Below are 17,025 nucleotides of genomic sequence, written 5' to 3'. Positions count from 1 at the left end.
AGGAATATCTAAGACTCATCTCTCATGTCCCATATCCCCCAGCACTGAGAAATAAAGCCTTCAGTTCCAGGGAAAGACATACACACACCCAGATACTAGGTAGACAAACATCTTACTTGTACTCCACCCTGCCCTGCCCTACTGCTTACTTTGCTGTAGAAACTGTTTGGGGTGTTTCTTTTTCTGCCACCCAGTCTCTATTGGTAAAAAGGCAACAATGCCTGCTGTCCTACAGAATTAATTCACAGTTCCAGAGCAAAAACTTGAGACTTATTCAAGAAGGAAAAGGCACAATCAGAACCAGATTGAGTGGAAGTTGGGTAAAGGGAAAAGGTGAAAATGAAATGACCAGCGCCCAAGCCACAGCAGCATACTTCATGGCAAAATCAGCACTGTTGTTTAGGAGGTACAGTGGAGGTGTGGGGACAGTGTTCTTTGTGACACCCATATTGGCACATGAAAGTTCGTACAGAAGAGACTCATGCTCTCCTGGCTGTTGGCCCTGATTTGATAGGAAGTAGCACGTGAATAGAGCAAATGGAGTGCTGGGCAAACTTATGTTTGAAATCACTTATTAATAACTTAAAAGTAAGTTTCATACTTAGTCTATAAATAGGCTTATTTTCCCAGGATTTTAAAATGTATATAACTTGATCTTTTTGTTAGATATATTTATATGTATTTTTAATTGAGAAAACTATAAAGCTTAATATAGCCACAGCTAGCTGTACCATGGTGTATGATAATGTATTCAGACAACTTGTCCACAAGTGGTTTTTGTTTCAGATTTATAGACTGTAGCATTCCTTAGACAGAAATATTCTAAACGAAGGAAAGTTGGGTCTTGGAGAGATTCTACTGGAAGGAATTAGCTGAGCATCTGGTTGAAATGATCTTGTCTTTCACAGTTACTTAATGGATGATGACAGTGACAAGTAACAGCTCATTTAGAAAATAAGTAGAGAATGAGTCTGTAGACGACAGTATGGCATGCCAAAAATCTGGCAGTCGTATTTCTGATAATGAATGTGGAGTCAAAAACAGCCTTTTTCTGAAAATCCTGGGCCACATAATTTGTACATGGGCAGAGACTGAGTCAAATAGACTTGGTGCCTTAAAATACAGGACAAAAATTATGTTTTATCAAATAAAATTTAGGGCCTATCATTTTTAAAAAAGTTTTCTGGGGTCTGATACACTACTATGAAGACATAAGCCAAAAACTGCATGTAATTCAACAATTAATATTTGGAAATAAATAGGAAAAAGTAGAAACTGGGATGAGTAATTTACAGACAAAGCTGAGATGGTGACAGGTTGGTTTGTTTATTGATTGGCAGGAGGTGAGGGGATGAGAATTTCCTTGCAGAAATTTGGCAATTTGAAAAGTCCAGTTGTAATTGTGTTATTTTTCTGAGTACTCTATGCATAAGTCATGGTGATTCAAGCAAATAGGCTTTTGTCAATTTAGGGAGAAAAAGTCAGTTTCTTCTAGTAACATTCATAAGATAGTTCTTGAAATGATAGTGGACATCTTAAAGTAAAAACATTTTGAAAGCCCTTACTTTCCCTAATTTTAATTGCAAACGGGAAGTCAGATTTCTGGTATTTGTCCTATATTACTCAGCTTCAACTTGAAGAAGTGGCTGTTTTCCTCTTTCTTGTCTGTATCAACCTACAGCTGTCAGGCCTTATCAGCTATAATGACAGGTGACATTCTTGGGATTTACCAATTGTCTATAGTGTGGTCACACAGACAATAAATTTCTTATTATTTTGCAGCATTGGACACTTTTCCACCATGCTGATGACATTTTAAATATATGTGTCAATCTTCCCGAATATTAACTGAAGAAAACCTTAAGAATTTATATTTGAGGACTAAAGTGTGACTGCCAGTTATCAGGTCAGTATCACCCCCATGCCCATCCCCGCCCCCAGGAACATCATTGCCATCCTAAAACATAATGCAATTTTACTATCACTCATTTATATTTCAGACAAAAACTTATTGCAATGTCTTGTGTGTTGAGACTAGATTCAAATGTAAAGAACTGCTAAATTTTAATATTTATTAAAGAAGGGTTATGGAAAATGGAAAAACAGACCCATTGGGTTTTGAATTACACAGCTATGGCTCTTTTCCCCTCCTGTGTCATGTTTGTATTATATTCACTTCACATAGATACTAAGCTAAATAAGTTGGTACGTATCAGCAAAATGTTCCAGATATTAAAATTTGTGTGCAGAAGTGATTTACAAATATAGAGGTACCAAGAATATTGTTCATTGTGCCATTGACAAAGAATAGAATTTCTTCTTGCCTGGGCTGGACTGCTTTATAATTAACGTGACTAAAGATTGTTTCAGTTTTACTCTTCTGTTCAACGAGAATGTATATTTATCACAGCAAATCAAAAACTTTGATTTAGGTACAGTCTCTTTTTGTTCTTTGTATGTTTACCTGTAGTTCTTATTTAACTGAATTCTCTAACAAATAATTCTTGAGTTTTACTCATGAAGGCTTAGAAGGAAACCATGAAGAACTGTAGAGATTATCGAGTCTGTTTCACCTGTGCGGAAACTCAGTGCCAGGGCAGCTGGGTCATGTTTTTTCCCAAAGTGATGTCGCTGTTTAGTGGCAGAGCTGAAAGTAAAATTCTACATTCTTCACTCCCAGTCTATTATATCTTATTATGTCACATCACTTCCTTAAGCCACAGTTTTGGATCTCTAAATAAGAATATTTCAAGACTATAAAGGGGGGAGGGTATAGCTGAGTAGTAGAGCGCATGCTTGGCATACACAAGGTCCTGGGTTCAAACCCCAGCACCTCCTCTGAAAAATATAGAAAGAAGTAAGCCTAATTACCTCCCCCCAATAGATAGATAGATAAATAAATAAATAAATACGTAATACATTAAAAATAATAGAGTCTATAAAGATATTGAAGGAAAGAAGAGTAACAGTGTGAACAGTATCATTTTCAGCTCTATTCCTAGTTGACTTAGTGCAGTTGATAATTTATGGAGTGCCTTAACCAAGTGCCTATTATTCTGCTTAACATCATGGGAGGGATAAGGAAGGGTATAAAATGATAGGATTTTTTCCTCTGCCTTACAGTCTCCTTGAGAGAGATTAAAACATGAAACCATTAGGACCTAGGGGAAGGGTTTCATCTAAGAAACCAGTGTGACTCAACTGGTAGTTTAAGTTCCTCACCGTTCCTCACTCCAGGACATCTTTCGTCATTTGTGGTTCCCAACTACAAAAGGGCAGTCAAAGTCATTGCATTCTGAAGTCCTTGATCTTGACTGTCTGCAATTTTGGTAATGCCTTTCCTAGAATTCTTTTAGAAAATGAGACAGGATAGTAGTTATTAATAATTAAACCATTGATCAGCTTATATCAGGAACTTGACAAGATGTTTTATATTTACTAACTCAGTTTTCACAACAATCCTGAGTTAGATCTCATCATCCCACTTTTCAGATAAGAAAACTGAGAATCAGAAAACTTGCCCAAAGTCACACAACCAGGAAGATGCCAAAATGTCATCTATCTGACTGCAAAGCTATGTGTTTTTTTCCCACGTACCATCTTTGTTGTTTTGGGGGGGGTGGGTTGTTTTGTTTTTGTTAGTTCTTATTTTTAAAATAACTGTTGTGAGATAGCTCTCTGATACTGAAGTGAGAATCACTTACTAGTCGCTAACCCTCACCAGTTAGAAAGTTAGCAGTTAGAGCTGAAAGTATTTTTTAGAGCTGAACATATTTTACCATGTGGCAAAAGACTTGTACAGCTTGTCCTGGGACAAAATCTAACAACACAGTGAAGTATGCATTTTCTACGAGCTCTCATTCACTTAAAGGCAGTAGCTCTGGAAGAATCAATGACTCTTTTGTGTGCCTCCTAAAATTTAATGTGCTCATAGGAGTTGGAAATTACTGGAGGGTGTGTGAGCTAGTCATGTTATGATTCACTTTAAAGAAAACTATATGAGAGTGGCAACTTGTAAGTAAAGAGTGGGAGAGGAAAATAGTGTTTGCTGTACTTTAGAAGTTATAAAATGCATTTTCACCATACAAACTGCTCAGAAGACCCTTCAAAGATTGTATAGCAGTCTAACTTCTATCTGTGTGTGGTTTGTGGGAAATTAATCTCAGGGAAAAGACTGAGTTCATGCCATGCGATTTGCCATTTAACAAATGTAGAAGATGCAAGACTTCATAAAAATGTGAACTTGCTAAGTCAAATAAATTCAGTTTGTAGTAGCCTGGCCAATTAACATGTTTAAACAATACATTTTAAGAAGTCATTTAAAAGTATATTCATTCATGGTTGCGTTTAGGTCTTACTTTACTGTATGAAATATAAATATTGTGATAGATGTTCTCTGTGAAAGTAGACAGTAGAAGAAAAATTTCTCCCACACTCCCACCAAACATTATCTTTGCTCAAATTCATTTCAGCCAATTTCAGAGGGATCCCAGAATGTTTTATATACAGTTTTGGAATTTAGTTATCTAAATCTGAGGTAGTCTAATATCTTTTCTAAACTTTAGCTATCTAAAACTTTTCATGATCTAACAATTTTTCAGTGAAATCGTATTCATTGTAACACAATTTTACCTGAACTTTTAATGAACAAAATTAGTGAGTAATTCTCTCTGGGTCCTTCGAGAATGTTTATATATATGCCTGGAGGAAAAATGATGAAAATTTGATCTTTGTGAATGGTGATGAAATCAATAATTAAAGTGAATTTTATTTTCTCTTGCTGCTTAGTTTAAGATTAACATCAGAAAGCTCTTATTTTTCTATCTAATTAACTTTCCTTTCTTAAATCATTTTATACTGTAATTGTTGCTCTTTTCTCATCTATTTTTTCTTTAATAATATCAAATTAATTCTTTCTTCTGGGTATTGTCTGATTGTTGTCTTTGTTTTAGGCTTTCAGGATGAATCTGGAAAAACTCAGCAAGCCAGAACTCCTAACACTATTCAGTATTCTTGAAGGAGAACTTGAAGCAAGAGACCTTGTTATAGAAGCTTTAAAGGTATGTTAAAAGAAAAGAAAGAAAGGTCAGCATATGTTTGAAAGCCATTTCGTTGGTTAGCTGGGGTATTTCTATAGCCTGAAGTTAAGAGGCTTGCTGTACGTTAAGCTTGTATTGAGACTTGCTATAGCAGCCACCCATGTGGCATGGTTTTAGGGACACTGATGAAGCCTTTCTGCCCCCAAATAGTTCCTTTAGTCTCTCTACCTGATGTCTGGACTTTGAATTTCATTCTTTCACTTAGTGGCCTTAGCTGCTTCTGAATGCCAGCCCCTGAGAACTTGATGAGACCTGCTTCCTTAAAAAGGTATATGCACCCATATAGCAAAATTGAGGATATATTATCTGGTAGATCAAGGACCCCATGAAGACCATGCATGGATTCCCTCGACCCCAAATTAATAGTTCTTTCTTTTGCTTCATTATTTGATATCTGTTAAAATACATGAGGTGAGATGGGAGATGATATAGGGGACCTCTACTTCCCACTCAGTTTTGCCGTGAACCTAAAACTATGCTAAAAATAAAGTCCAATTTAAAAAAATACAAAGGGAAATAACTCCTTTCAAGTGTCATGAATCTTTTATACCTTGCTAAGGATGCTTCCCTATCGGTCTTGAGATCAGATTTGGAGAGGGGAAGACCTTTAAGCATATCTGTGTGAGTAGTGGGAAGATGATACCCAAAAAGGAGAGGAGAAATGGCCAAAGAAGATGAGGCTTGGGCATACTGAAGAAAAATGCACCTGAGTCTAGGTATCTAAGAAGACTTTTATAGTTTCACATTTTAGTTAGAACTTATATTGATGTATATCTTAAAGCTCATTATTAAATGGTTTATGAAGTGTCTTACTACATTTTCTCAAAATTTTCCTAGCTCTTTATTAAATACTGTATTAATATTTCGTGTGTGTTTGTGTGAAGCTTCTTTGCTGAAGATTTTTCTATAGCCACAAAGATTTATTTTCTCATTGCTATTCTCGGAGGCTTAGAGAATCAGTGATTCCCTAAGTAGCCAAGCAAAAGCCACTTAATAGAATTCATACAAAAAGCTGTGTCTTTTCTTTAGCTTCTTTTCCTTTTTCCCCTCCTGCACTGATACAGAGTAAATGTGTTCATTTAGTCGTATTTGGGTAATCTTTTCTTGGATTAGTACTCTGAAATTATAATTGTGATAAAAATAAACCTAAAACTATTATTTCTATATGCTGTGAAATTTAGAGTAATGTATTAATTTATGTTTTTTAAGGCTGACAAAGACTGACATTTCTATCTAATTAAATATGCCTTAGGGTAATTTGTCACTGAAAACTATTGGTTTTTTTTTTTTCCCCTAGTAGCTTTGAAATGTGTGATAAGTAATTTCCAGTGGTTTCATTTCTCCAGAGTGCATAAGGCATCTCCCTTCTGATATGGGATGGAGTCTGTCTTATTTTCTTCCTTTCTCTGCTTGCTTCAGTCTTGTTTTGCATGGCATCCCTAGGGACTACGTGTTTATGACTTTGACACATGCCAAGTCACATATTGAAGTTCACTGCGCAAGTCTTTGCTTGTTGTGCCACTACACGTAACTGTGTGACCTTGGTCCCATCATTCAATCTGTCTGAAGCAAAGTTTCCTTGTCTATAATAAGGATAAATGATTGATAACTAGTATTTGTGTGTTAACACTGCAATTTGCATGGCATTACAAATACTCCAACAGTGTAGGATTCATTTTTCCTTTTCCCTTTATTTATATTCTTTCAATATATATCATGCACCCCATATCCAAGGAACAATTGGTGGTTGCTAATCATTTGAATGTATGTCTCTAGCGTGCCTTCAACAGTGCCTAGTTTTTTAATGCCTCCTCTGCCAACGTATATTACATTTCATATTCTCTCTGATTGGTGACTCATTTCTGCCACATCCACAGGCCTTCCCCTTTTGTCACTACTGGGGATTTCTTTTCCTTTCCCTGTATGTCCCTGAATCCTATTCTGTTTCTCATAACCCCATCCCACTATTACCACTAGTCCTAACCTTAAACCCAGGAAACCCTCCCATTTATCACATGTTTATCTGATTGATGAAGAGAAAAGAAAAAGGAAGTGGGGAAAGTTTGAGTTCCTTCCCGATCCTCACTCCTAAGGCCTGTTGTTTTTCCTACTTCCTTCCCCTGTTCTCACCTGAGACCCCGGTTTTCCTCTCCATAGAAGTTATCAGCTTAGAACTGGAGGAGTTCCGCTGCCTCGGCTGAACCAGGAAGTGCTTTGTTCATACTGACTCCTTTTAGACCTCTTCCAGGAGCAGCATTATTATAAATAGCAATCAGATTTTAGAAAACTGCAATAGTTTGGCAACATGTGTTAAACAGACTCACCTAAGGACCTACCCCTATTGGCACTAGGACTCCAGGAAGAAGTTTCCAGTAGACATCACAGTGGACTTACGCAAAAACTTGTGGCCTCTCGTAATTGTAGTAGGGGGATGGTGAATGGCTGACTCTAACAGAAGAAAAATTAGAGAATGATCTTATTTTCTCTTTGCTTTTCAGCCTTAAAAACGATACAGACCTGTAGAGCTTTATGTGTTTATTTTGTGAATCGTGTCCTCAGTACCCAGCATAGCGCCTAGCATATAGATGCTCAGTAAATATTTGTTGAACAGATGAAATGATTACGCCACTGTGGAGTATCGTTTTAAAAGATTGCCATAATATTTCAGAATGAATGTTGTGAATTATTAAATTTTACAGCCTGTCTTAATGTGTGCTGTAACACACCGCCTTCTGGTTTTAATGTTAACAGATGTTTAGGTGCTTGTGGCACATGTTTTCCTAAAATACATTTTTTTCTGCACGAGTCCAATTTTAGTTACTTTAGGCAGCTTCTGACAAGTTGAAAGAGCAGCTTGAGAAGCAAGAGCTATAATTAAGAGAGCATTTTGATATAAGATACCATTCCGAACCAGGCACAAGTGTTGTATTTAGTGTGCATACGGCCTGTTGGTGGTAAGTTCTCTTCTCAGGCTTAAACTGTATGCAGTTTAGATGAAATGAATAGCTTCACCAGAAGCATACATCTTTAAACAGTCTATTGTTAGATAAAATAAGTAGCAGCTGGGGGTCAAAATTGTTTCAGTCCTTTGAGAAAAGCAACTGCCATAGCAGATTCTTAAAGTTAAAATGAAGTCTTGTTTTATTTGTGGAGTATTTTTGTTTGTTTGTTTGGTTTGTTGTTGTTTTTATTTGTTTTGGTTCTGTAGTATGTAGAATGTAGTATTTTACTGCCTTCTTTCTGTATAGCTCTTGCTTAGCAACAAACACAGTTGCTCTTCTTGGATGAATACGGCAACTCACTGATTTTCTTCCTTTTAATATTCTTTCTTAATTCATGCTTAGTGGATTGAAAAGGTTTTGGTCTTTGTCCCAAATAGCTATGACTGGTTTTTCCTTCCTATTTAACTAAAAACGTTTATCTTTTTTCCCTTCCCTTTACCTTCAAAATAGATTTTTTTTTCCTAACATAAAATCTATTCTTTAACCCTGCATCTCTGAACAAAACCATATGGTTCACGGCTGCTGTTAAATAAATAGTAAGTCACACTGGTAAGGGTTAGATTTATATAGGGACATATTAATAAAGTTCCCATAGTTTATAAGTACCTCCTCCCTGTTGAGTTATATTTGTAAAAGAACTTCATTCATTTTCCAAAATTTCTGCAAAGTGCCAGATTGCAGCTACACCCTTGCAGAATCCCCATAGTTTTTTTTCTCCCCAAAATATAAAAGCCTCCGCACTCTTCTATTGTAGCCAAGACATGTTTGGCATACAACCAGGGAAGCCAGTAGAAAATAATGTAATATTCAGCCTTTTCTATATCTGAAGTCTAATTGTTACAGAGGCCATTTATACAGTATTTGGTCCTAATTGAACTTTAAAGTGATTTTCTGTTTTAGAAGGGATTACATCAGAGAAAAGCATTCTTAATAAAAGTCTCTCCCTTTTATCAGTTTATTTTCATGAATGAGAATCCTTTGGGAATCCCTTCCACACTGAAAGCAGATTTCATTGCTCATAAACTGTCCAGGGGAGGTTGAGGTGGAACCACACAGTCCAGCAAGAGGGGCTTAGCTCATTAATTCTAAGAAAATCTAGGAAAGGCTCCCCAGGATGGTCTGACTACTCTAGAGAAAGATGAGGGAACTTTAGTCTTTAAGATTTGGAAAATAGATTTGACTGCCAATAAAAGTTAGATTAAATAGTTTGAGTCTTTCACATTGGATATATTATATCTGTATGTCTCAGATCTGATGCAAAGTCACACTTAGCTATGACTAAGTGGAATCTACCCTGTATTAGTATCATTCTATTTTAAAGCATTCTTTAAATTGCTTCTGCAATAATAAATGGAAAGTATTACAGTTTTCACGTAGAATTAGCTTAACAAGTCTTGAATTCCTTTCCATTGATGCCTCAACCATAAAACAGGTATAACTCCTTTAAAGTCTGGGATAGAACTTTGTTGTTTTTGGCCAGAGGCCACTGCAGAATTCCCCAAGCAGGAAAATTTATAGATGAAAATGTTGTAGACAGAACAAAGTTAGAAATATATTTAGAGTATGAGACTGTAATATTTAACTATTGTGAGTTTTTTAAGCAGCCAGGGTTAAAATTTTTTAAATCTAAATATTGCACACGTGTTTGTGTTGAAACAATAAATGATTTACTTTTGCCAAAAATATTCTTAAAATAATGATAATTATGACAGTGCCAAAAATATAGAACAAAACAAAAGTTATAGAAGGCTAGGGCTCAAGAAAATCACAAATACAAGTAATACAAGTTCACTGTAAGTTGAGTCTGACATCTGCTTTTGGTCATGGCCTTGTGCCTATTATGGAAGCAGATTATTATAAAGGCTGGTCTGACATGAGGAAAGTACAATTGAATTTAGCAATCACCATACTATGTGCTGTACTAGTAAGCTTGTCAAGTGTTTGCATTAAAAACAAAATCAGATATATACTCACTTAATAACAGATCTGTGAGTATACTTAAATGTGCTCAAAGTTGAAGCATGCTTTGTCACCCATAGGCCTGGACCTAACAATCCTTTGACCAAAAATGATCCCGTTTTGATAGGTTATTTTTAGGAAGAGCTGTTAGGATTGGGGTAGGTAGTTTAAATCTTTGATGAAGATTATGTGAACATAAGCTGTACCTGAGAGAAGTCTAATTTCTGCCTAGATAAGAACTAGGATATTAGGAAGTAAATAGAACTTTATTTAGGGAATTGAATTATGAGGTTTTTAGATTCACATTTATAACCTTTACCGTAAAACATGTTTTAAAAGGGAATTAATCAGTGGTATTTGGGGTTGTGTCTTTATGTGGGGTTTTTTTGGTTGGAATTGTTGGTATTTTTTATTTCTACTCTCTGAGTAATGTGCATACATGAAATCCTAGCTTTTCAAAAAAGATGTAAAGATAATTATTAGGCACTCTGCAGAACTATCACCTGAAACATTCAATTAAGTGTAGCTGTTTAGAGCATGTGCTTTCACATCAGACAGACCTAGGTTTGAGCTCTGCCATTTAATTGTTGTGTGATCTTAGATCAGTTACTTACCCTGTAAGCTTTTGTTGGTAGAAAGGTAGGGTTATTTCAAGAATTAAATGAGATAGCAAATGCTAATCGTGCTCATTTACTGTTAGTTGTTATTATTAGAACATAAGTTTTAAAGTCCATCCATTTAGGAACAAAAGTATATTCCACAAAGCAAGGCATTCTGATAATATGTTATCCTTCGTAAGAAAGATGAATGTTTAAATTAAATCTTTGTTTTCAGCAGGGCTTGCACATCAGCTTGTTTTTCTTATGGAAACTGATGGTTTTGAGTTGATCCATCACCACCATCACAACCAAAAGCATTTATTTTGAGACAGCTGGCAAAGGTTAAGGGTGTACTGTGGGGCATGGAGCAGATGTTACACTGCATTCCCTTCCCTCTCTCTTTATAATAAAAACAGGAAATAAAAGGACAGTGTGGAAGCTTTTTTCAAATTGATTTTTTTCCATTGATTTCTTTGCTTATTTCTGTATTGCTTGATTTCACATATTTGTTATAGTTTGATTTTTTAAATTTAGCTTTATTGAGGTAAAATTGACATACAGTAAGCTGCATGTATTTAATGTGTACAAATTGATGTTTTGATATATGTATTCCCAATGAAACCATTACTGCAATCAAGGTAGTGCACATACCTATCACCCTTCAAATTTTCCTTGTGCCCCTTTACCTAATCTCCCCCAGTCCTCTCCCCCAACCCACCCAAAGCACTAATCCATTAGAGATTAGTTTACATTTTCTGGAATTTTATGCAAATAAAGTCATATAGAATGTACCTTTTTTTTTTTTTTTGGCCTGGTTCTTTCATTCACCATAATTATCTGGAGATTCATCCATGTTGTCATTGTATTGATAGTTCATTCCTTTCATTACTGAGTAATGTCCATTGTATGTATGTACCAAAGTTTTTGTCTGTTCATCTGTTGGTGAACATTTTCACTGTTTCCAGTTTTGGACTGTTGCAAGTAAAGCTGCTATGAACATTCATATACAAGGCTTTCTATGGACATGTGCTTTTCTTTCTGTTGGATAATTGGCTGGGAACGGAAAGGCTATATTACATGGTACATGTATGTTTAACTTTTTAAGAAACTGCCAAACTGTTTTCCAAAGTGGTTTTACCATTTACATTCCCACCAACATGTATAAGAGTTCCAGTTGCTCCATATCCTCACCAACACTTGATATGGCCAGTCTTTAATTTTAGACTTTCTAATAGGTGTGTAGTATCTCATTGCAGTTTTATTTATTTTTATTTTTTAATTTTTTGTAGGGGAGAAGTGATTAGCATTTTTTTATTGAAGTACAGTTAGTTTACAATGTTCTGTTAATTTCTGGTGTACATCATTGCAGTTTTAATTTTCATTTCCCTGTTGACTAGTGATGTTGAGCATCTTTTCATGTGCTTATTTGCATCTATGTTGTTTTCTTAAAATATTTGTTCAGATCTTTCACCCATTTTTAAAATTCAGTTTTCTCATTACTGAGTTTTAAGCATTCCTTATATATCTGGATACAAGTCCTTTATTAGACATATGCCTTGCAAATATTTTCTCCCAGTCTATGGCTTGTCATTTTTCATATTCTTAACTGTATCTTTTGAAGAGCAGAAGTTTTCATTTTGATGAAGTCCAGTTTATCAATATTTCTTTCATAGATTTTACTTTTAGTATCAATAAAAGAAAGATTTAGTATCATATAAGAAATCTTTGCCTAAATCAAGGTCAGAAAGTTTATCACCTATATTTCTATAATTTCATACTTTTAAGTTTTATATTTGGGTCTGTTATACAGCTTCAGTTAAATTGTGTTATATTGTATGGCATATGGATGAAGAAAATTTTTTACTTACGATATTCTATTATTCTAGTCCTATTTATTAAAAACACTTTCTTTCCTCTGTAGAATGGCATCGGCACCTTTGTCACAATCCATTTTCCATATATTTGTAGGTTTATTTCTAGAATCTCTGCTCTGTTTCATCTGTCTACCTTGATGCCCCTACCACACTGTCTTGATTACTGTGGTCTTTGATGTAAGTCTTAAAATCAGGTAGCGTTAATCCCTTAACTTGGGTTCCTTTTGACAGTTGTTTTGGTTATTTATGGTTCTTGCATTTCCTTATGAATTTTGGAAAAGCTTATCAGTTTCTCCAAAAATTCTATTGGAATTTTGATTGGGATTGCATTGATTCTGTAGATCAATTTGGGGAATTTAACCTCAGGACACCTGTTTATTGAGGAGAGTTGCTGTAGTCTACATGGTTTTATGTGAAAATATATGTACAAAAATGTTTTCTATAAATTACTTCAGATTACCCCCAAACATCCCATGATAACATAGTTATATTGATCTAGTTCCAATTAATTCTGTATAAAAAGTAAACTCTTTGTTAATGGCTACATGAATTGGGTGGTACATCCACATGGTGGACTATTATGCAGCTATTTTAAAATATGATACATATGAGGAACTTTTAATGACATGTAGTGTTCCTACAGTATAATACTAAGTTTATGAAGCAGGCCATAACATTAAATATATCCTTTAATCTCAATTATAAAGAATAATATATATGTATGATTATTACATATAATTATATAACATTATATGTATATGAAAAACTCAAGCAAGCAAATAGATTGAAATTTGTAGTTTGAGTGTTAATAGTAGTTGTCCCTGGGTATGGAATCATATGTGCATTTTAATTTTTTTATTAAAATGTCTGTATTATATATAAATTAATTTAAAATCAGAAACACTTGTTTTTAAATAGCAATAATCTTGTACAACTTCTTGCTCAAATTTCTGTTTAGTAACAGTCTTGCTCTAAAAAGATAATTTAGCCATTAATTATTCACTTTGTAGGAAAAGATATTACAGCTAATTAGAACTATATGAATTCTTCCTTTTTTTGTTCCTGATATTATTAGTATTATTCTTTTCCAACTTACTCTAAATAACTCTAGTGTCTCTGCCTGAAAAACCTAAGTTACCAAGCTATCCAGTAAAAGGATCACAGAGTTAGAGGGAGAAAAAGAAGACTGTGATAAAGATACCTGTTTATCATACCAGAGTCTAAAGAAGTGTTTTTCAAACATTTTTGAAATACATTTTACCATTTTGCCACAATCCAGGACACACATACACACCTACATACATATTTTAAGCCAAACAAAAATTTCACTAAAATGTGCACTAACTTTAACTTCTACTGCACTATAATATTTACACTATACCATATTATACTACACTGTTTTCTTCTGTACTTTATATTTCTTTAAATGTTGATTGTGATCCCCACTAATCTAATTTCATGATCCACATCTAGAAATTTATGCTACAGATGTGCTTAGACCTCTGTAATAAAGTATATGAGTAAGGATATTTTTTGCAGCATTGTTTATAGTAGCAAAATTCTGGAAACAACTTACGTATTTATCAGTAGGGTTCTAGTCAAGTAAATTATGGCATATTGTACAGTAGAATACTCTGCAACCATTAAATATAGTAAGTGAAAAAATAAGGCACAGAACAATGGGCACTGTAAAAGAAAAAAGAAAAAAGAAAAAGTATTAAGTTTCAACTGGTGAAGCCAGAAATATATTTCACAAACCCTCTTCCTTCCCCATGGCTTGGTTCCCTTGAGAATGATAGGAGTTCCCAAAATGGTCTGCCCTGGGAAAGGAATGAAATTAGTGAAAGGAAAATACCAGGTTTGGTGGTGGGGTACTCGGGCAGAAAAGAGCCAAAGGAAGCAGGAAAGACTGGTCATGTGTGTGGGATGTTTACAAACTGGGTATCTATGAAAAAGACTACATTCATAAGTGGTTAAGTATCTTTGTTGCATTCAGAAAAACACTGAGCCTCATATATGACAGCTAACTCTGATATCAGCTATTTGCTTTCTCTAAGATAATGGTTTCTCCAGCTTTTTATCACTTGTCACCATTTACATTACAGCTTGTGGAATTTAGGGGTTCAGGAGTAAAGGGGCCAGAAGAAAAAGCACAGTTCTCATTTAACTGACGTCTTCCCCTGGGCTGTTTTCCTTATGTCTTTGAGGAAAGAAAGGGGGAATTCAGCTTGTAGGATGCTGCTTACTTAGAGAACACACAGTTCTCTAACAGTTGGGGACAGCATCAGAAAAGATTACAGCAGTAGGGAACTTCATTGCATTTTTCAGCCTGAAACTAAAACAAATAGAAAAGGGAAACAGCTTATTCCTGTTATTTTGACTTCCTCTTATTGTGTCTTCCTTGCATGTGTTCCCCTTGTGATTTGGGATTAATCAGAGGTTATTTCTAGTTCCCCCCATAAAGAGAAGAGAAAGGAAGACAAAGAGGCTGCTTCTAAAATTGAAGCCTGGGTCCCTCATTTGGTATTTCAGTTCAGCCAGTTGTAGGAATAATTTGAAAGGTAGGAGGAAACCATCTTGTGTGTTTACTGAAAATCTTTATGGAAGAGGAGCACTTATAGAATGAAGCTGAGAATTTTATTATATAGGAAATTATTCCCTTAGAAAAGCACAACGATGTATCTTTCCCACCAAACTATTCTTATATATGCCCAAGGATGCTCGTTGCAGTATTGTTTAATACAGTATTTGGAAACTATAAACGGCCTAAAATGTCCATCAGTAAAGTATAAATGCGTAACTGGTGCACCCTTATTATGGAGTGTCACGTAACTGCTTCTTTTTAATGAGGGAAAAAAGCTGTGTACTTACTAACTTAGAAAGCTAAGGCACAAGAAGTGAAAACAAGTTGCAGAACAGTTTTACAGAAAATTGTATCTGGGTAATTACATACACACACACCCACGCCCCTACATACACATGCATATGCTTGGAAAAGGCCTGAGAGAGGACGTCCATCGTACTAAAAACTTTCGGAAAGGCAAAAGAGATTGGGTTGCATTTAGGAAGGACTTCAGCTTTATCTATGCAGTTAAAATCTTTACAAGAAAATATTCACTTTCTAATGGTAAAATTAAAATAAAAACCATATTTGTAGGAAATATAGGATTAACTCCTTGCACTGGGATGGCAAGGAGTTAAGAGCAACATTTACTTTTTAACTGCCTTTTCTTCTAGGTGGTTTATAGATCTCTCGGAAATCTGTATTAATTCGGAAGTAAAGTTAAAAGGAGCAGAGACAAACAGGCCTGCCATGGGAAAGCATGAGCCTGTTACCTCTGTATCTCTGACTTCCTCCCAAAAAAGCAGAGTAAATTTCTGACCAGTTTTCACATTCTACCTTTGTGCAGGATACCTAAAAGTTGCTTTTCCAGAGCAGACTCTTTCACAGGTCATGGACTCAGATTAAATAAAGCTGACAACAGATGTGTGAGAGGCCACATGATTAAAATTTCAATTTTATTATCATAGCAAGAGACCTACAGCCCTTCAAAGTGTGTTTTTCCTGCCTTCAGTTTCATAGATGTAATTCATAATCTTTCATTGTTTAACAACAAAAAGTTTTTCGGCCTCAAAAGCCAACTCGACCCAGCGAGTTCAATGATAAGCATAAGTTCAAAGAATTTTTTAATTCTATTCCTAACATTCTGTCTGTTCAACAGAAGACTGAATTCATTGGTAGAAGTGAGTATGAGATTATATTGTTACTAAATTCAGAAATCTCTTGTTGATTGGAAACTTTATACATAGAACCCCTCACATAAGCATACCCAATGAATTTTTATAGAATTGAGACATATTTAATCTGATTTCTCTTTGCACTGCATTAGTGATAATATGAAAATTTGTCTGTGCTAAGCATCCTAGGTTATACATTTTCATCTCTCTTTTCTTTATAGCTAGTATTTCTCTTTTTCATTAAATGTAAGCTTCATGAGGGGCAGGTACTTTATCTTGCTGCACTGCATCCCAGGTATCTAGAACCTAGTAAGTTCTTCAGAAATATTTGTCATCTGAGAGAATAAGTTAAGACCCTAAATAAGTTTAACTTGAATGTATTCAAGTCTCAAAAACTAGGTTGCCATTTACTAATTCATATTTTTGAGAAGAGAGGCTTACTATAGTAACATAGTTTGCCAACTAAAAGTTGTCACTCATCACCTGGTTCTACAAGAATGAAGTCATTAGCCATTGTAGTTGCTGGCCTTCACCACCCCCTGGAAGTTCAGGGCGGAGATCAGGAATGGGGCAGAGATCTGTGCTCTGGGGAAAACTGGCAGAACAGTCCTTCAGATAGGTATTTGCAGATTTTATGAGCCCAACTTCTTGCATCTTCTCATATCTAGAAAAGCACTAAAATTATTCATAAAAACATCTGCTTCTTGTGACTAGCAGCAGCCTTCTACCCAAATGTATGCTTGACTGTATGAAC

The 17,025-nt window shown here is 35.2% G+C and overlaps 1 protein-coding gene across 3 annotated transcripts in view; it reads left to right on the top strand.

Annotated features, from left to right (window-relative positions):
• CTTNBP2NL (CTTNBP2 N-terminal like) overlaps positions 1 to 17,025 on the top strand; it is a 47,278-nt gene that overhangs the window by 10,118 nt on the left and 20,135 nt on the right. For all 3 annotated transcript variants that reach the window (XM_015250832.3, XM_072967981.1, XM_072967982.1), the window contains 2 exons: positions 1,783 to 1,906; positions 4,953 to 5,060. In XM_015250832.3, the coding sequence (XP_015106318.2) occupies positions 4,962 to 5,060 (99 nt within the window). In that variant the 5' untranslated portion in view covers positions 1,783 to 1,906; positions 4,953 to 4,961. The remainder of the gene's footprint in view (positions 1 to 1,782; positions 1,907 to 4,952; positions 5,061 to 17,025) is intronic.

The sequence above is a fragment of the Vicugna pacos genome, chromosome 9 (assembly GCF_048564905.1).
Source record: "Vicugna pacos chromosome 9, VicPac4, whole genome shotgun sequence".
In the NCBI taxonomy this organism is placed as follows: Eukaryota; Metazoa; Chordata; class Mammalia; order Artiodactyla; family Camelidae; genus Vicugna; species Vicugna pacos.
Note: the sequence above shows the minus strand (reverse complement) of the source record. Positions and strands in the feature narration are given on the sequence as shown.